The following is a 20,928-nucleotide window of genomic DNA, read 5'->3' as shown; positions in this document are numbered from 1 at the left end:
TTGCCAAAATTTGCTGACTGTTTGTGTCCTAAGTTATAGATAGAGCGGTTTCTTTGTGTCTATTTTAGCAAAAATATTTTGAAAGTGATTTTTAAAAAAGTGCGAAACCGGCTTAGCATCTCTTTTGCATTCTTCCACCTCGGTTGGTTTCATTGAATCTTGACGATGGATTATATAATGTCCTCTTGCCATTTAGCGCAAGTCATAGAAAACCTATAGATACTTTTGATGATTTTAAAATGATTAATTCCGGTTTATGAAAATTTTACTATGATTTACTATGGTTAACCCTGTTTTACTATGAATTTTCCTTGATCCATGGATGGGACTGCAGGTTTCATGGTTTTTCTATGGTCCATAAATGGGGTTCCGGTTTCTATGACGTAACGATGATCCATCGATTGGATTGCAAACAAACTATGAAGTAACGCCGAGCCATACACCGGACAAATAACGCTATGGGAACCCAACCCGGGCATTCACTTTTTCAATTTCTATAAAATTTGCAGTACTTAAGACTCCAGAAACAGCCTTTACTTGAATTGTTTTGAATTTCTTAAAATAGTTTTTGTATTTTGATGAAATACCAGATTACAAATTTTGTCAAGAATTATCCAAAATCAGACCTAATAGGTTCTGTGTAGCATAGTTGGAACATATTTCTGGGACCAATTTTAACGCAACCCGGTTTCTTATACGCCTCTGAGCACGGATAAAATGTCAGAAACGCATTCATTGTTACCAATTCTCAGCACTGACCCAGTTTTGCTTTTCATTTGTTCTGGAAATTTTGCTTTTTGAGAAAACTTACCTCAAAATTGGAAAAATAATTGGCGCTTGAGCCCCACATTCAGTGTGTTTAAGAGCTTGTAAAATTTTGTTGAAACAGTTAATGCCAGGAGTTGAAATTAGGTTTTAAAGTATACATAACACTCGATTTGCGTGAAAGATTGAGTTTTTTATTCTAGTTTCGGTTAAATAGTCTTGTCAAAATTTGTGTCTTTTCTTGACAAAATTTGAGAATAAAGAGAAATTTGAGCAGATTGTGACAAGTTTTTTCTTCACTTATTCACACATTTTGATCCCGTCTCTTCACTATTTCTGTTGTTTGTTCAAACTTGTCGGCGTGGAAAAACGGTTTGGCGATGGTGAGTGAAAGAAAAAGTGCAATAAAGATCAAAAGATGGTGGTTAAATACCGCTTGGAAATGGAAACGCGTTTGACATTTTAGCGAAAAACCGAAATTTTGCCATATTTTCCATAAGCATTCATTTTTTGCGCCTTTAAATACTACAAACCGCGTATATAATTTGCGCAAATTGTTTCTTTCGAGCATTTTTTGTTATTTTTTGTTTATTTCATTTTGGATTAAACGCGGATTAATAATAGCAATAATAATAACCGCGTGATAAAGTGAAAATAGTTAGAAAGCGATCGCATAATTTCTTCAAGTGGTTACAACTTTGAATGAAACTCTTTCTTTTAATGAAAATTATTAACACTTTTTCTATACGGATAAAATATTGTACTCGCATTTTTATCCTTAAAAAAATCCGTTTTCAGTTCCAAAACCATTATAGTAGCTAGCGTAATTAAGATTTCAGTTTAGAATATTGAAAAGACAGTCTATTCCAGTTTAGTAGTTGGTTCTTCGGTTAGTCCCCGTTTGACTGTTGAAGGAATCATCGACTTACTGAAGGAATGAAGGAAGTGGGAAAAATTGAACTTGAGATTTTCCACTTTAACACAGTTTGCAGTGTTATAAATGGTTATTTTATTGTTTTTATTATTATTATACCATTGTAGAAGCGTTTCTTTGGCAATACATGACACATTTTTCACAGCGTATATAAGAGTGTGTGTGTATCTTTCTCTCATACTTCTAATGAATTGGAGCAAAATATTGTTTAAACAAAGATCTCCACAAAAATTGTCCCAGTTAATAACTGATTTGTGAGCAGTTTGAGCAAAAGTTATCCCAGTTCAAACTCATTTATTTCTATTTATTATAAACTAACTTTGTATCGCCTTCAGTTTCAACTCGCCAAGTTAGTATTTTGAAATTATAAAATTAAAAGATGGTATTTTTTTTAACATTTCACATCTCAGATTCTTCAACCATACCCCCCACCCCCCCCCCCCCCCAAAAAAAAGAAAAAACTCTAATAGCTCATTTTTTATAAATCATTAGCACCTAAAAATAACCAACATCAATCACAGCAAAGTTTACTGACTCTTTGAAAAAGTTAATTATTTTTAACCCCCAAAAACGGCACACATGCCATTGCGATGATTAAAAGTTCTCACATTTATACTGATATTTTGAGCCATTATCGATTTATGAAAAAGGCACTGTTCTATTTAGTATCTTTCATGAGAGGGAGTAGGGACGGTGGTGTTGGGGGGGGGGGGGGGGCTGTTGGAAACTGCATTAGAGGTATTTAAGGGTAATAGATAATAATGTGCAGGTTAAATACAATGTATAAGATTAAGATGGTGTTTAGCAAATATAATAAACAGTATAGCTCGCAACTATGAGCTGCCGGCTAAGGAGATTCGCACATTATATCGTCATCGTAAATCAGCAGAATGGCTAAATGGTGTCTTGTTCTGAATAAATGCGAAAAACACCTCAAGGCATTATGGGATATTCAGTTTCTATTTCTCTCTGTCTCTTCACCCCCCCCCCCCCCCCCTCATCTGTCCTTCGCGCTCCCTCTTTCTTCTCTCTCGCGCATTCTCTAGAGCGTTAGTTTCGAATTTTGAACAAATGGTCGCTTAATAATATTGTAAATGTTTTGCGGCTTGTCAAAAATGTGGCTCTCTACAATTTGCGCAGCCATGCAAAACAGATAAATTTTGGCTGCCGTTTTATTTTTACGATCTCGCGTCTTGTCATATATCTCACCTAAAGCGAAATATTTATTCTCTTAATCTCTTCCGCGAATCGAAATCAATGAAAATCATTCTTTGTAACCATTTATAAACAGGGGAAAATTTTAAAAATAGAGTTTACTGTAGTCTTTAGTTTGCCAATAAATCAGCCAAAATTGAAAATAACTGAGTGACATAAATTTAAGTTAATTTGAACTCTTATCGCTTTTACGTTGAATGGTAGGTGTCTATTACTGACTGAATTTGATATGATAGATTATTATTCATAACTGAGTAAGAAACCCATCTTGTGATAATATCTCAAAGATTTAATTCGTGAACTTCCGGCCACTTTATATCAGGTCCGACGAGATAAAGCAGGGCCGCTCGGAAGAGCGAGGGGGGGGGGGGGGGGGGGTAGGAGTGGCTGTTGAAGCGTTAGTGTTGTGTGATGATGCGCTATTGCGTGTGCGTTATAAGAGGGTATTTTGTATTTGATATGGACGTAGTGGATAAGATAGAGGGTGCGAGAGATGAAGGGGGAGAGTTTTTTTTTTTGGGGGGGGGGGGGGGATTAGGGTGACGGAGTTTGGGGTGTTCAGATTAACTAAACTGGTCAATATCTTTATCCCTCTGCATTAATAAATTGATACAATTTTTTCACCATCAGTGAATGAGTTATGCGAGTACAGAGTAAATACGCGTGAAAAGATTCCAATTTGGCGTGAAATTGATCCGGAAAGGTTAAAGGAACTCGCGAGGGAGAGCAGAAAGCCATCAAAAATTAACGTCAAGCGTATGAAAAATTAACCCCCGTTTATGGAGTATTGAATTTACCCCGAATTGATGGGAGTCAGAGAGAAAACTTGATACGCTATGAAATACTTTGAATCTATCATTCATCCCATTCCATCGTCATAAATTATAGCACAATTTGTATCCAATTGTCCCTTATTTAGTCATTTGATATCAAAAAAGAGTTTGCAAAAATTTGCACCGCGCGATGCGTTACTTTAGGTCATATAACACATCATGAGAAGCACCGAAATGAAGTACTTTTTTCTCAGAATGGCGAAAAAGATTTTAAGATGGGTTTTTCTTGATAGCAAAAGGCTTACTTCCTATTTTTCACAGACTTTGCAAATTAAATTATAGAAGCTGGCTGTATATATTTACAATAATCCAATTAGGGTCTGAAAACAGTTTGGGTCAAGAGATAAATCTGGATGAATCTACAATGATAGTACTTAGAAGTTAGCGGCGAGAAAAAAAGTGGGAAGGAAATGTGAACTTAATTTTGTGTGAATTATTGGGCTGAATTTTTGCATTTTAGATAATCACACGTCTGGGTTTCAAAAAACTGTCAAGTAAAGCCGTTCTACCCCCAAATACAGTATGGACAAAATAACCCAATGGACTTCCAGATTATCTTATTCCTGCAAACATTACTTGGATGATTAGACCGGCTACTCTTTTTGCCCAATTTCCCCCTATCACACCTTTTATTTCACCTCTTTTACCATTGCACCCCCTTACACTTCCCTTTGCGCCCTGAAATATGCACCCAGCAATTCTAGCAGTCCTATCTTTTCCTCTCCGATTAGCTACAATAACGCCATTCCTCCACAAATATTTACACCTACTAAATTTTTGTCTTTAGTCTTGTATTACGAGGTCTGTTATTACGTAACGAGGTTTATTATTACGTAACACGCCAATTCTCCTACCTCCTCCCCTTTGTTGAAGCATTTGAACACCTTTTTATATCACGCCGCCAAACAGCCTTCATCATTTAACCTATTATTGAATTTGCTCAATTTTTGCCATCCAGCCTCGCTTATCTATGCACTATTTTTATTGTCTTATTTACCCTCAAATACACGTAGCACATTTTAGCTTGTGTCTTCAAAACAGCCAGCTTCCTTGTCAAGTTACGCAACAAACACAACCTATAAGATACCTGCCGTGTTTCATGGCTATCAAAACTTAGGCCGCTATAAACGACCAAGTTGTAAGTCACACACACATTTCGTGAACAGAAACGACAAAGTGACGGAAATCTCAAAACTTGGGAAGAACGTGATCAACTTTTGATCAAATAATTTTTATCGTCTGGGAGAAAGAAATAAGCCCAAATGACTGCTGTTATGAATAGGGCCGCAGTGTTTTCGTGCCTGTAAACGGAGCAGAAACCCTCTTTAAAACACAGGATTAGCCCTGCTAAGCCCTGCTAGCCCGGTAATCTGACAAGTAACTTTAGCCCTTTCTTAAGCGAGAGAAGATCGCTTCTATCCCGCGGATAATTTGGTCTCCCCGAGTTTGGTCTCTTCAGTGTGACGTCATAGAAGAACTCCACCAAGCAAACAGGACCCACTCTTCGTTCTAAACCCTCCCCTTTCCTTCCCCCCGCCCCAATATATTGTGTCTCGTTTTATAACTGAACTTTTTCTACCTTTAATACCATATTACTCTGATAGTTAGTACCTACATTTAGTATTAATTCTATTGTCTTTAAAGCTTCAATAAATTTACTCTGCTTTGTTTATACATGCTAACTTGTTCAAACAGTTAAAATTATTCTCAGAAGTATTTTGTGTTAATCCTGTTCTCCATAATTTCTCCCCATAAAACTCCAATCAAATAGAAGAAGAAGAAAGAAAGAGAATATAGCGTACCATACCACGTCAATAATACCACAGTACTGCTGCTATTTCTTACAATGGCCTTACAGAGCCCATAAGCAAATGCGGTTAGAATTACAAACTTAAGAAAAATAAGAGCGTTGTCCTTAAAACCAACTATACCATAACTGTTTTGCAAAAGTGACAATTTTGTTTTTATTATTAAAAATAAAATGTTATTACTTAAATTGAAACTACTAAGCACACATTACAATTCTCTTTCTCAATTACGGCCATGCTAGGCGATTGGGTTACTTTCCAGTTTTTATTTCACCAACCGGTTGTTTAAAATTACTATGATAAAGAATGATTAAATTGAATTAATGTCATTGAGATCTATTTTGACCTCTGAATTAATCCTTTCCTGCTCGTCAAGTTCAAATTTATATCAAATTTACCAAATTATTAGCCTGGTTATAAAATCCCACCTTCCTCATAACCAGGTGTGTTTCTCACCAGGCATTTAGATTACCCGAATTTTATCTTCCTCCTACGACCCAATCTGTTATCGAGCGTGCCAAGTTAAGTCGCTCGGGCGAAAATCATTTGCTCTAAATGAAGACTTCTTTTTACAGACTTGTCAACGATAGAGCAAAGTTGTGAAAAGCCAGTAAGAAAACAGACTAGTTCCGGCTACAGCCTACGTATATAGCTTCCTCCGCCTTTATCCATTGATCAATTGGGAAAAGTTATCCTGGTTAATATCTCAAACACCGCTTAGGTCGCAATTATAACTTTGACAGGTTGTAACAGATTTATTGTTTTATTTCGGCTGTAATTCCAAACCTTGCAAGAGCAATCTTTTCCAGTGGGTTTGGCAAACTTCTTGCTCCCTGGTGCAACTGGACCGGCATGTTTGGAGGAATAAGCAGTTCAGGGTTAGTACAGTTTATAACAAATATCTATTCTTAATTATATCTGGTCGTAAAATACAACTATTTGAAGAGTTAAAGAAAGTGCCGGCTAAAATACCTATACGAATTTTGAGCTTTCTCTTTCTCACTTTCTCTCTCTTTAACTTTTACGGCCGTTGCGGATCGGTTACAGAAGGCTTGACGCTTTCTTCATTAAATGTGGTTGAAAATTTAATCATTAAAAATTCTCCAACAAATATCTAGTTGCAGTAATGCCACCAGGTGAGAAAGAGCTCCTTCTTCATCAATTAACGCCACAATATTTTTCACTCGTTTCTTAATCGATAATAAGTCAAACAAGTGAACAATCTGTTTCAACTATCAAAGCGCTTCACTCTTTTTCATTAACTATTCTTTGTTCAAACTAAATACCTAGCGTGTATCTCATAGTTATGGTACTGGAATTTTTCAAGGTCAGTCGGTTTAGTTCATACCCCATATTAAATAATATCATCGGAACGCTGAACAACTAACTCTGATTTGATTTCCTTTTACAGGATAAGGGGAATAAATATGTCTATCTATCGCATTTCTGATGAGACACAATTGACACAGGCGGTTCAGGATCTCAAAATTTTTTATCACAATCTTCCTGAAGAAATTTCCTGGTCGTTGGTTTCGCGTTTGAATCTAATTAAAAACAAAGTTTGAAGTACAATCAACGCAAAGTTCTTTTCAACATAATGTTGAACTAAAATGTTTTAAATTAATGCAAAACTAAATCTAAAGTAGAAAAGTCAAAGCTTAAGAAAACCTATTCTCATCTTCATTGAATATTGAAGACACAGTGACGACCTCGCTCTCCTTGTCAAACGTTTTGACAATCCTGAAGTACTGAAAACAGTTACTTCAAGTGGTTTCCAAATTATGAAAATTCACCGACGCCAGTTGACAAAAAGTTTGTGACGTAAGAGAATCCAGGGAATGAAACGCTGGAGCATAGTTGTTTTGTTGTGCCTTATTATCAAGCTGGCATATCACTTTGTATTAAGAGCATGTCAAATTTATATTCTCATCATCAATTTTAGCAAATTTTAGAAGAAAATTACATTTATGTCACATTACAGGTTCAATTGTATTTAAGCCTGAGAATTTCTTGAAAAGATTTTTTTGCCAGTTTTGATCGAAACGAGAGAAGCAAGTTGAAAAATTGTTTTTGTGTGTTTTCTTTAGAGCCAACAATATGTAAACACAACCGAAAATCTACATGACTTCAACCATTAACGCTCGACTGCGCTAAGTAATCAAAAAGCCGCTCTAAAAACATACAATTCGGCGTTCGTCAAGCGTTTGTTTTTTCACACGGGAATAATCATACTTTTTGAGGCAAAGAAAATATGACGTAACGTTGATGGCAAAAGATGAAGAAAGAAACAAAGCATTTAAAATCATTTGAAAAATAAAGTTGCATGTCAATTATTCCATTGCCTTACGAAAATAGAACCGATTGCTTTTTTTTCTACTTTAACAATAGCATGGTTTAATTGATACTCAAGTTCCACGTAATCCAGTTTTTACTTAATGCCTCCAGTCTTTGGGTTAACAGATGCTTACATTGATCTCTTGAAATGTTGAAGACTTCCTTCAAATAATTTACCTCCCAACTCAATGACCAAACAAGTTGCCAATGATCATAATAATACACAAAAAAACTTCACCTTTAAAACAAAAACATCATAACACACACTATTTTTTCAACGCGATTTAATTTTCTTAGCGTGCGCTAATTTTTTTAGCGTGCGCTAGTTTTCACTCGCTAATTAAATATAATAACAAAAACTGTGAAGCATAAAGCCTAGTTGATACTAATTTGTCTATTCGTTTTCGTCTTCTCCTTTTTGTTTGACGGTTTGCTGAAAGAATTAAAGCTACAAAAATATTTTTAAATTTAGGTTTATATTTTTGAGCTCTTCAAGTTTACTGAAACAAAAGTGCACCGAACTTGCTAGGTAGATTTGTTCTTGATAAAAAAAAGGCTGGTTTTCGATATTTTCAGGTTCTAGAGTTTTCCTGTTTATTGTCAGTTTAATCTTTGCTTGAGAATATTCGAAACTTTCGAATATTCTCAAGCAAAGATTAAACTGACAAAAAACAAGAAAACTCTAAAAACTGAAAAATCGAAAACCAGCTCTTTTAACAATTAATGATCAACTAAAATTAGACATCAAAGGTTTTGAAAATCTCAATTTCTTGAAGTCTTAAAAACTTTTAGACCTTTTAGAGCTTAGAATCTTCAAAACTTGTAGAATTTTTTCTTGCCTACAAGTCAAAAGGGTATGTTCATGTGTAAAAAGTCTAGACGATAAGCTTTTCGAATATTCTCAAGCGAAGATTAAACTGACAATAAACAAGAAAACTCTAAAAACTGAAAAATTGAAAACCAGCTCTTTTAACAATTAATGATCAACTAAAATTAGACATCAAAGGTTTTGAAAATCTCATTTTCTTGAAGACTTAAAACCTTTTAGACCTTTTAGAGCTTAGAATCTTCAAAACTTGTAGAACTTGTTCTTGCCTACAAGTCAAAACGGTATGTTCATGTGTAAAAAGTCTAGACGATAAGCTTTTCGAATATTCTCAAGCGACGATTAAACTGACATTAAACAAGAAAACTCTAAAAACTGAAAAAATCGAAGACCAGCTCTTTTAACAATTAATGATCAACTAAAATTAGACATTAAAGGTTTTGAAAATCTCTTTTGCTTGAAGTCTTAAAACCTTTCAGACCTTTTAGAGCTTAGAATCTTCAAAAATTGTAGAACTTTTTCTTGCCTACAAGTCAAAACGGTATGTTCATGTGTAAAAAGTCTAGACGATAAGCTTTTCGAACATTCTCAAGCAACGATTAAACTGACATTAAACAAGAAAACTCTAAAAACTGAAAAAATCGAATACCAGCTCTTTTAACAATTAATGATCAACTAAAATTAGACATCAAAGGTTTTGAAAATCTCATTTTCTTGAAGTCTTAAATCTTTTTAGACCTTTTAGAGCTTAGAATCTTCAAAAATTGGAGAACTTTTTCTTGCCTACAAGTCAAAACGGTATGTTCATGTGTAGAAAGTCTAGACGATAAGCTTTTCGAACATTCTCAAGCAACGATTAAACTGACATTAAACAAGAAAACTCTAAAAACTGAAAAAATCGAATACCAGCTCTTTTAACAATTAATGATCAACTAAAATTAGACATCAAAGGTTTTGAAAATCTCATTTTCTTGAAGTCTTAAATCTTTTTAGACCTTTTAGAGCTTAGAATCTTCAAAAATTGTAAAACTTTTTCTTGCCTACAAGTCAAAACGGTATGTTCATGTGTAAAAAGTCTAGACGATAAGCTTTTCGAACATTCTCAAGCAACGATTAAACTGACATTAAACAAGAAAACTCTAAAAACTGAAAAATTCGAAAACCAGCTCTTTTAACAATTAATGATCAACTAAAATTAGACATCAAAGGTTTTGAAAATCTCATTTTCTTGAAGACTTAAAACTTTTTAGACTTTTTAGAGCTTAGAATCTTCAAAAAATGTAGACCTTTTTCTTGCCTACAAGTCAAAACGGTACGTTCATGTGTAAAAAGTCTAGACGATAAGCTTTTCGAACATTCTCAAGCAACGGTTAAACTGACATTAAACAAGAAAACTCTAAAAACTGAAAAAATTGAATACCAGCTCTTTTAACAATTAATGATCAACTAAAATTAGACATCAAAGGTTTTGAAAATCTCATTTTCTTGAAGTCTTAAATCTTTTTAGACCTTTTAGAGCTTAGAATCTTCAAAAATTGTAAAACTTTTTCTTGCCTACAAGTCAAAACGGTACGTTCATGTGTAAAAAGTCTAGACTATAAGCTTTTCGAATATTCTCAAGCGACGATTAAACTGACATTGAACAAGAAATCTCTAAAAACTTAAAAAATCGAAAATCAGCTCTTTAAACATTTAATGACCAACTAAAATTAGACATCAAAGGTTTTGAAAATCTCATTTTCTTGAAGTCTTAAAACCTTTTAGACCTTTTAGAGCTTATTATCTTCAAAATTTGTAGAATTTTTTTTGCCTACAAGTCAAAAGGGTATGTTCATGTGTAAAAAGTCTAGACGATAAGCTTTTCGAATTTTCTCAAGCGAAGATTAAACTGACAATAAACAAGAAAACTCTAAAAACTGAAAAATCGAAAACCAGCTCTTTTAACAATTAATGATCAACTAAGATTAGACATCAAAGGTTTTGAAAATCTCATTTTCTGGAAGTCTTGAAACCTTTTAGACCTTTTAGAGCTTAGAATCTTCAAAATTTGTAGAATTTTTTCTTGCCTACAAGTCAAAAGGGTATGTTCATGTGTAAAAAGTCTAGACGATAAGCTTTTCGAATATTCTCAAGCGAAGATTAAACTGACAATAAACATGAAAACTCTAAAAACTGAAAAAATCGAAAACCAGCTCTTTAAGCATTTAATGATCAACCAAAATTAGACATCAAATTTTTTGAAAATCTCATTTTCTCATTTACTTGAAGTCTTAAAACCTTTTAGACCTTTTAGAGCTTAGAATCTTCAAAACTTGTAGAACTTTTTCTTGCCTACAAGTCAAAATGGTATGTTTGTGTGTAAAAAGTCTAAATTATAAGCTTCGAAGGCTTATCATCTAGACTTTTTACACACAAACATACAGTTTTGACCTGTAGGCAAGAAAAAGATCTACAAGTTTTGAAGATTCTAAGCTCTAAATGGTCTAAAATGCTTTAAGACTTCCAGAAAATGAGATTTTAAAAACTTTTGATGTCTAATTTTAGTTGATCATTAAATGTTTTATTAACAATTAGACCAAAAACTTTCGAAAACAAAATTTATTTTTCCCAGTCTGGCCCCTTTTACTTTCTGCAATATTTGGCTTAGGCCTTATATGACTGAAGTTTTCAGCCTGTATTTGCGTATCTCCACTGTTCGTTCCATCCTCCAAATTGATGTCCGGATAAAAGCTTCTTCCACTTTATTTTTTAAGTCATTTTTAGCCCACTGATATCTTTTCAGAAAAGATGCAAAGGTGAGACCATTCAGTAGTTCTTTAAAAGTCAATCGATTATGAAAGAGAAGTTTAAAAACTTTTGAGTTCTTGGAGAAATATTCACGTCTAATGCATCCAACAATTTTTCACATTTCACTCCATTCAGATTTGATTGTAACCTTTTAAGTACTGAAAGCTGGTTAAAATATGGAAAAAAATATAAACAACTCATATCTGCAATCCATCAGGACACTACTTCTTAAGGTGGGCCAAATACTAGAGAAATAGTTAACTTTTAAGTTAACTAATCGGAATTATTTTTGTCCTTGTATCTCATCGAACAAAAAATGCTCGCCGAATGTTCTTTGTTTTCTGGAAGAAGAGTGGAGGCTGTCCAAACTTCGCACCCGTACTTGTGCTTAAACAGATTTTGAATGAATAGCAAAAAGCGTCGATATCGAAGTTACTAAATTGATGTTAATTGAAATCGAACAATGTAAAATGAAAAACTCAACTACCACGCTAAAAATTTTGGCCAATCAATTTCGTGTCTGGATATTTAAAGAAAGTGTACCTTCCAAGAAAACTTCAAAGAATCAATCGGTCATTAACGAGACTTTTCAATTTTTTGTTTTTCGAAGAAAATTTGACGTTTATTATTTTCAAAAATGTAAAATTTTTAACGCCAATTGAGTGTGTGAATAGGCATTTAGGTACTCAAATGAGAATAAAAAATTAAAAAAATGAAATTAAACAAATCCTGTTTCCATTCCGGTCTATCAGGAAACTAGTTCTTAAGACTCGTACCAGAGAAATTAGAAGAAATCTTACAGTGAAATAAAGTCAAATTATTGTTTTTATACTAATCCATTTTTTCCTTATTGTATTTCTTCTCACTAGAACACATATATGCTCTTCCATTGCTCTTTGTTTTCTGGAAAAAAATTTCAATTTTTTTAAATTTTTTTTTAATTTATCGAATCGTACGCTTCTGTGCTTAAACAGGCTTTAGGTGAACTGGAATATCGGCCATTGAAGTTATATTGGATTTTAATTTGAATGAAGAAACCTGAATGGAAAGTTAAGTTTTATTACAAACTTTGAGCAATAAAAGAAGAAAAAGTTAATTGTTGAAATTGTTTTTTTAAATCTACTATTTTGCTTGCAGTCCAATGGAAAATTTTCTACGGTCACACAAACAAACTGCTGATTCTGATTTTGATTGATGAGTGATATTAAGATTTGATAAATCAATCAATTTTTGGAGCAGTTTTATTTTTTGTTTAGTTGTTTTAACTGAGCAAGAAAAATAGGTCAATGTATAAATTGAGTGAAGTTTAAGTTAAAGCGTTTGGTCATCTCTAATTGCGCATTTATTGACAATAATTCTTTTTTTCGAAGCTCAGCTGCGCTTCGAACCACTATTTTGCTCTGGCCATTATTCGAGAACCTTTATTGTTTCATAATCTTACATAATAAAAATTTTGAAGCCATTGCTATTCGTATTGACATCAGAACTATCTTCAGAGTGATTGATTTAGGTTAAAAAAGAGACTATGAAAAATATTTGGCTGTTTTGGGTCTTTTAATGTTTCTTTACCGGATATTGAGCTTCTTTAAACTATAGCCGTTCAATTTCACAACAGAATTGCCATTAGGTGGCTATAGAATATAGATGGAAAAGGATATGGCTTTGAGTTCACGAAAATGCTCATTCAAGTTACAAAAAAACTTTCTTTTCTCCTATCAAAATTAATGTTACCAGTTTTGTGTCCGCCGAGCTGGCTTCAATGTTTGTTTATATATATATATATATATATATATATATATATATATATATATTTGGGTTTTAAATACAACCCCGAATTATTCACCCCTCTATCATTTAACCCCTCTATCATTTCACCCCTCTATCACTTCATCCGTCACTTAGCAGTCGACATTAAAGGCATGTTTTGTCATAATTAAGTGGATAAATTAATCCCACGTTCGGTTGTGATAGTTTCATATCAAGTCCCATGGGGCGCTGAGGCATGGCCATGGCCCGCGAGGCATGGCCAAATGATTATATTGCTAATTTAATAACCCTTATTTTATAGAAAGATTAAAATCGGAGTGAAATCATAGAGGGGTTAAAAGATAGAGGGGTTAAATGATACAGGGGTGAGTAAATCGGGGTTAAATGATAGGGGGTTAAATGAATAGGGGTGAAGAAGCGGGACCACTATATTTGTTACCGCGGTCTTTTATTTACCTCAATGGGCTTTTTTATATTAATATTAGACACATATTAATTAATCAATATCGTGGTCGATAACACGGGTCAAAGAATTCAATAAGTTGAACTTTAAATTAAATTTTGAACTGAAAATGAACAAAAATCAGCTTGTATTTATAGTAGTTATCTACGCAAAAATATAGAGAGAAAATTTAGATTAACTAAAAATTTTTTACATGATTGACATGTGAATAGATCTTAACTCCGAATACCGGAGGTGATTTTCTGTTTTCATCAACATTTCACGAGAATCATATATGGCTTTGGTACAATCGAGTTCATTAGTTGGAGGTCGGTGGATGTTAGAATCAGGTTTCTGTTGGTGGGAGAATGTACTTCTGACATATGATTGATAGGTCATTAAGATAATGATAGCGCCAAAACAGAATTAGAATTGAGTTTAGTTTTGTGGCCATTACTTATCGACACAGCAATAAAGTTCGTCAGGTAAGTTCTTCTGTCGTTCTTTGAAACTTTAATAAAGAAACAGTACCATCGCTGTTGACCTTGTCCTCTTAGATGCATTAGCGACTCCTCCTGGTTGTACCGGTTCAAAGATGCCTTGTCTGACCATTTGTTCCAGCTTCTCACTGACCTTGTCTTGAAGGGGTAGAGGTCTTTTTCTGGCTTTGCAAAACATTGGCTGTGTTCCTGGTATCAGCTTCACATGAGCTTTGTAACCCCTCACAGCAGGTAGGTGCTCGGCTGTGATGTTGTTCACACCGTGCTTGGGTAGAAGGTCTCTACCAAGTAGTCCAAATTCTTTATCAGACTGCACAACTGCTAGTTGTTTTGCGTGAGCTTGCTTCGGTTCCACTCAACGTCACAAGTAAGTGATCCCAGAAGCGTTAATTGATGACCATCATAAGCTTTGAGATGTCTTATCTTACCATCTAACTGAGGTTTACCAAGCTCAGTCCATTTTTTTGATGATATCACTGTGCTATCTGCACCTGTGTCTACCTGCATTTTTACTTTGTAGTTAGTTATTGAGATATATTCCCATGTCACAGACATGCTAAAGATTTGTTCTTTAGTATAAAACATTTCCATCTCCGAGAAACATGTTTTGTTACAAACTTTGAGCAAAAAAAGAAGAAAAAGGTAATTGTTGAAATTTTTTTTAAATCGACTATTTTGCTTGCAGTCCATTGGAGAACTTTCTACGGTCACTCAAACAAACTGCTGATTTTGATTTTGAGTGATGAGTGATATTAAGATTTGATAAATCAATCAATTTTTGGAGCAGTTTTATTTTTTATTTAGTTGTTTTAACTCAGCAAGAAAAATAGGTCAATGTATAAATTGAGTGAACTTTAAGTTAAAGCGTTTGGTAATCTCTAATTGCCGATTTATTGACAATAATTCTTTTCTTCGAAGCTCAGTTGCGCTTCGAACCATCATTTTGCTCTGGCCCTTATTCGAGAACGTTTATTGTTTTAAAACCTTACATAATAATAATTTTGAAGCCATTGCTAATCGTATTGACATCAAAACTATCTTCAGAGTGATTGATTTAGGTTAAAAAAGAGACTTTGAAAAATATTTGGCTGTTTTAGGTCTTTTAATTTTTCTTTACCGGATATTGAGCTTCTTTAAAATATAGCCGTTGAATTTCACAACAGAATTGTCATTAGGTGGCTATAGAATATAGATGGAATAGGATATGGCTTTGGGTTCACGAAAATGCTCATTCAAGTTACAAAATAGTTTTTTGTTCTCCGATCAAAATTAACGTTACCAGTTTTGTGTCCGCCGAGTTGGCTTGAATATTTGTTTATATATATATTTGGGTTTTACATATAACCCCGATTTATTCAACCCTCTATCATTTAACCCCTCTTTCATTTCACCCCTCTATCATTTCATCCCGTCACTTAGCAGTAGACATTAAAGGCATGTTTTGTCATAATTAGGTGGATAAATTAATCCCACTTTCGGTTGTGAAAGTTTCATATCAAGTCCCATGGGCCGCTGAGGCATGGCCATGGCCCGCGAGGCATGGCCAAATGATTATATTGCTAATTTAATAACCCTTATTTTATAGAAAGATTAAAATCGGGGTGAAATGATAGAGGAGTTAAAAGATAGAGGGGTTAAATGATACAGGGGTGAATAAGTCGGGGTTAAAGGATAGGGGGTTAAATGAATAGGGGTGAAGAAGCGGGACAACTATATTTGTTACCGTGGTCTTTTATTTACCTCAATGGGCTTTTTTATATTAATATTAGACACATATTAATTAATCAAACTAATTGTTGTGCTATAAACATTTGGAAAACATTGCACTTGATTTCTTCTCAAACAATGATCACGGAAAGCGATTGTAATCTCACCTCTAAACAGAGTTAAAATTGACGTCAATAAGACAAAAAAAGAAACTGAGAAGCCCCTCTTCTGAGCATGTCGTACAGATTTACAATCTGTAGGAATGAGTTGATTCGCGGCACCGATTAGCTTAATCTACAGCGGCTAATTAGTGGTGATTTTGTGGTGCGATTCAACGCTATTATTTGTTGCTTGTGGATTTAATATTCTGGTTACAGAATTTAGGCCGATTTGGCGTAGCGAAATCGCTTTCAATTATTTATAGGGTATTTTGCTTAGCGAAAGATACTAAACTTTTGATACGTCTAAATTAAGACTTTGGCAAATCGGATTCTAGTTAAAAAGAGAGTCAACTAATTTGAATTGCGAAAATGAAGAGAATGAATTGAGACAAAATTAACAAAACTGATTAATAATTTGTTCATAAGATTACATTTCTAAATGCGGCAACTTACAATCACGAGACAATGTGAACAGACAAAAGATCATGCACAGGATGTAAACAAATTTACAAGTATGAAAACATAAGATTCGATCTTCAAAACTAGAACTAAATGAATGAACAAAATAAAGGTAGATGAATTGAACTAAATTAAATTAAACATAAAATGAACCAATTTAGCTACACCAAACAATAGCCCCAAACTAAAAATGTACTATTGTACCACATTTCCCCCTTGGTGAAAATAAATAACAAAGTTATTTATCAGAAAATTAATAATCATATGTACTTGTTAAAATAATTAATACTGTAATGTTTTAATCAGAGTTTTGAACGCAACAGTTTTAGAGAAATGTTTTTTAATCACTCTCACTTTCGTAATATCTCTCAGCTCCGCCAACTGTCATCGACAATTCTGGTTCTTCGTAATTGGGGGAGACATAGAATTGGGTAGGGTATGAGGTTGTTGGAGAACATGGGCCGACTGTAAAATTAGTTTCCTCTTGATTAGACTGTGCTGCGGTAGTTTGTATGGCAGAAATTATTGATTTATTCTCAATTTGTTGTTTCTTGATAATTTGTCGTCTTTTATGTTTCCCAATTGCTCCAGTACTTGAAGTTGTGGGAGGGCAAGTTTGAACTGAAGTCGCAGATTCATCCGATTCTGTGACCGATACTGTGGAGCGCTTTCGTTTTGTTGGAACTAATGCTACAGATGCTTTTGTAGCTGCTTTTCGCTTTGGCCTACTAGGTGGCTCTGCGATAACAATGCTTGTGGTAGGTAATTCTATTGGCACCGCGAGATCGTCACTTGATTCGGTGGGTTGATTTGGCAGCGCTGTTGACAGTTGTCTTTTGGGCTTTGTTGGCATTCTTACACGGAGGGCGCGTGTAACATTAGAATGAATTGACGACAATGTACTAACGTCATCTGCCACTTTCCTATGCTTCATTCGTTTCCCTCCTTCTAACTTCTTTCTGGATTCTTTTGCTTGTTGGTTTATGAGCTCCTCAGTTGTTTTGCGTTGGTAATTTTGGGTGTCGGTTAGCGACACCGTTGGGCGTCGGTTAGCGTACATCTGTAATACGGGCGTCGGTTAGCGTACATCGGTTAGCGTACGTCATATAAACCATCGAGACTTTTCTTTGATCTTTTCGTGCGAGGTCTCTTTTTCGCCAGCTTTACCTCCAATGATGCTTCCGTTCTGGGTATAGATTGTCCGACATCTGGATGAGAAATCAATCTTGATTCCTTATTCGGGTCCTCCTTTTGCCGTTTCATCGCCTCTTTGCCCAGTTTGTTCTTATTCACCTCTATTTCAATGTCGCTACGCTCATCGTTGTTCCAGTTATCGTCTGTGATGGGCTCGTCCCATCTGACAGTCTCCAAATCTAAATATTTGTTTAAAATGTTTTTGTAAGTTAAACTTTTTGAGTCTGGTTTAGTCGTTATATTGCTTAATGGCGTATTCGCTTTACTACCAAAATGTGCCTCAAATGGTGATATATTAATAGTCGGATCTTTTCCGTTTGTGCCCCCCCAGCTTAGGGGGCGCATATTATTTGCAACCCCCAGACGCACGTGCCATATTTTCACTATGATGATTTACTATGTAATGGCACGTGCTCTGTAACTGGGGGGCGCATAACGTACTGGGGGGGGGCACAAACGGAAAAGATCCTAATAGTCTTTTGACGACATATTCGTAGCTGACAAATTATTGAATTTATTGAAGCTTTCACATTGAATTGATTTTGCGCCGCCGTTTTAATACAGGCTAAGCGATTCTTGATTGTTTGAATTAGCCTTTCAACCAAACCAATTGCTCTGTGATCGTGTATTGGCGCCTCGATTAGCTGTATGTTATTTTGACTACCAAATGCTTTAATTTGTTGCCCCGTTTGGCATCGAGCTTGATCCAATCTAATTGCACGGGGTATACCGTGTAGCAAAACATACTCTTGAAGGAATTTTAAAATATTATCTGCATTAGCTCTATCAAATACTTCTGCTGTTGGGAATTTCGAAAATCGATCAATATATGCAAGAAAATAAATCTCTTGATTTTTTTCATTATAGATGGGTCCTCCAAAATCAATTTGATTTTCTTCATTTGGAATTTTACATAACTTTAATGGTGCCCATTTATTTGCAGGTATAATAGGTTTTAAATTTTTACCAACCTTGACACAGGGGTTGCACTTTGCAGTTTTCGTAGCTATGTCCCTGTGCATATATGGCCACCACGCGTGTGTTGCCATATCAGTCATCCCCCATGTGCCAGGATGAGTTGCGTGGATGGCGTCTACATAGGCATCTTTGATCGCATGGGGAAGAGCAATCCTGTCATCTATGCAGACACACCCGTTCTTTACATGCAGGTCTTTCCAGAAGGAATGGATGTAAGGAGATATTTGTTTACATCTATCTTCGTTGTTCGTAAGAATGCAGTCGCGAATCTCTTTCAAAATCGCGTCCTTGGTTGTCAGGCTGGCCATTAGGGAGCTGGAGAAGATCTTGGAGAGTGCGAAGTTGAAAGAGTCCAGGTAGAGGTCGTCTACTGACGGCGAAGTGGCTGTTGTATCGGTTGTGGGCGTTATTGGTGCTGCTTGGCAGTTACGGATGCTGCTTGAGCTGTTGAAGGTCCCTCTTCTGCAAATCGCACTCTCGATGGAGTCGATTGTTTGACTGTCATCAGCGTTTCATCATCGGAAGTTGATTGGGACATCATGTATACGTTTTTGAATTTCGTGGCAATTCGTTGGAAATTGTTTAAATTAGAGAGTGACTGTTCAGTGGGTCGGTTCAAGGCAAAAGCGAGTGAGGAATGTTAGTTGTCTCGTTTTGGGGATGGAATTTAAATTATTTATTGTTAATTCGCTAATTGGGTTATCAATTTGCGTACTTGTAGAATGTTCTGGACTTCGCGGTGCGAATTCACTGCATAAGTTATTAGTGGAATTTGGATTATTTATGACGCTTTTTGTAAGTGGATTTCGCGCCGCGAAATCGACGTAATTTTCGGCATTTAATAAGAAGCGTTTCGCACTGCGTTTGATTACATCCAATTTAGCTACAATAAATTGCTCGTCATATGCAGATATATTAACAGCTTGTTGGTGCGGGTCGCGAGAGATATAATCCACTAATCCCATTTTTGTGCCAGGAAGGTGATCAATTGAGAAATCAAATGGTAGTAAACGATCTACCCAACGTGTCAGTCTACTATTATATGATTTGTTAGATCTGTTTTCTCTCATGATTGAGAGAAGAGCTCTATGATCAGTTATCACAGTAAAAAGTTTGCCGTATAAATAATACTTGTAATGTTCCACGGACCAAACAACACTCAGAAGTTCTAGTTCTTTTATACTATATCTGTCTTCAACAGAGTTCAAAAATCGTGACGCAAATGCTACTGTATGCCACCCATTAGGTGTTCGTTGTTCCAATGCGCATCCCAATCCTTTACGTGAGGCGTCGCATTTAATTCGTGTTTCTAATTCCGGGTTGAAATGTTTATTTTCAGTGGTTTCCGTAATTTGTTCTTTTATTAGGGAAAACTGTTTATCGTGCTCTTCCGTCCAAAAAAATTTTGAATTTTTCTTAAGCAATGGTCGCAGGGGGTAACATTATTGTGACAAATTTGGAATAAATTTTCCTAAATGGTGTACTGAACCCATAAAAGATCGAAGTTTTTTAAGATTAGTAGGTGCTGATAACTTTCCAATTGAATCCGTTTTACTTGAAAGTGGAGTTACACCTGATTGTGTAATGTTATGTCCAAGCCATTCAATCGTTTCTTTTGCGAAATGACATTTTGCAAGATTTATGCGTAAGTTTTCTTGATCTAGTTTTATTAGGCACTTTCGTACCAAATCCAGATGTTTTTTGATTCCACCTCTGCTTACGATCAAAATATCATCCAGGAAACAGAAAGTATTTTCCAAACCGGCAAGGGTACAATCAATAACTTTTTGGAATTCAGCTGGCATATCTGTTAAACCGTAAAATCCTGTTTTAAATCGATATGTGCCAGTCATATCTCCGCTAACAATATTAAAGTTACAATGGCGGGCCGTCTCACTGTGTAACTCAAGTTGACTATAAGCGTACTGCAAATCAAGAGTCGTAAAATAAGCAGTCTCCTGCGGCGCCGTTGACAGTGTTTGCGAAATTGTTTGAATTAGCGAATCTATAATGGGCATTGGATACTTGTTTTTATGAATAGCTTTGTTTAGAATTTTTGAATCAAGTGCTATTTTGGTTGATTTGTCCTTTTTTACCGTAATGACAATCGGAGATATGAAAAATTGATCAGAACAGCTGTTTAATTTTTCGATATGTCCTTCATTTAATAGTTTTTCTAATTCAATTTTCACTTTCGGTTGAAGATGTATTGGCACTT

General features: G+C 35.0%; 1 protein-coding gene across 4 annotated transcripts in view; it reads left to right on the top strand.

Moving 5' to 3' along the window:
• The first annotated feature begins 962 nt into the window (after nucleotides 1-962).
• The window catches only part of LOC142336348 (voltage-gated potassium channel KCNC1-like), a 68,382-nt gene continuing 48,416 nt past the window's right edge, over nucleotides 963-20,928 (top strand). The window contains exons 1-2 of one of the 4 annotated variants that reach the window (XM_075385123.1): nucleotides 963-1,148; nucleotides 4,208-6,433. In XM_075385123.1, coding sequence (XP_075241238.1) covers nucleotides 6,408-6,433 — 26 coding nt within the window. In that variant the 5' untranslated portion in view covers nucleotides 963-1,148; nucleotides 4,208-6,407. Of the gene's footprint in view, nucleotides 1,149-1,700; nucleotides 2,049-2,729; nucleotides 2,749-3,064; nucleotides 3,115-4,207; nucleotides 6,434-20,928 lie in introns of those variants that run through there. The other 3 variants (XM_075385115.1, XM_075385141.1, XM_075385133.1) reach the window with 3 other exon arrangements.

This window comes from Convolutriloba macropyga, chromosome 1 (genome assembly GCF_964194025.1).
Source record: "Convolutriloba macropyga chromosome 1, txConMacr16.3, whole genome shotgun sequence".
Lineage (NCBI taxonomy): Eukaryota > Metazoa > Xenacoelomorpha > Acoela > Convolutidae > Convolutriloba > Convolutriloba macropyga.
The sequence above is the reverse complement of the archived record's forward strand: the minus strand, read 5'-3'. Positions and strand labels throughout refer to the sequence as shown.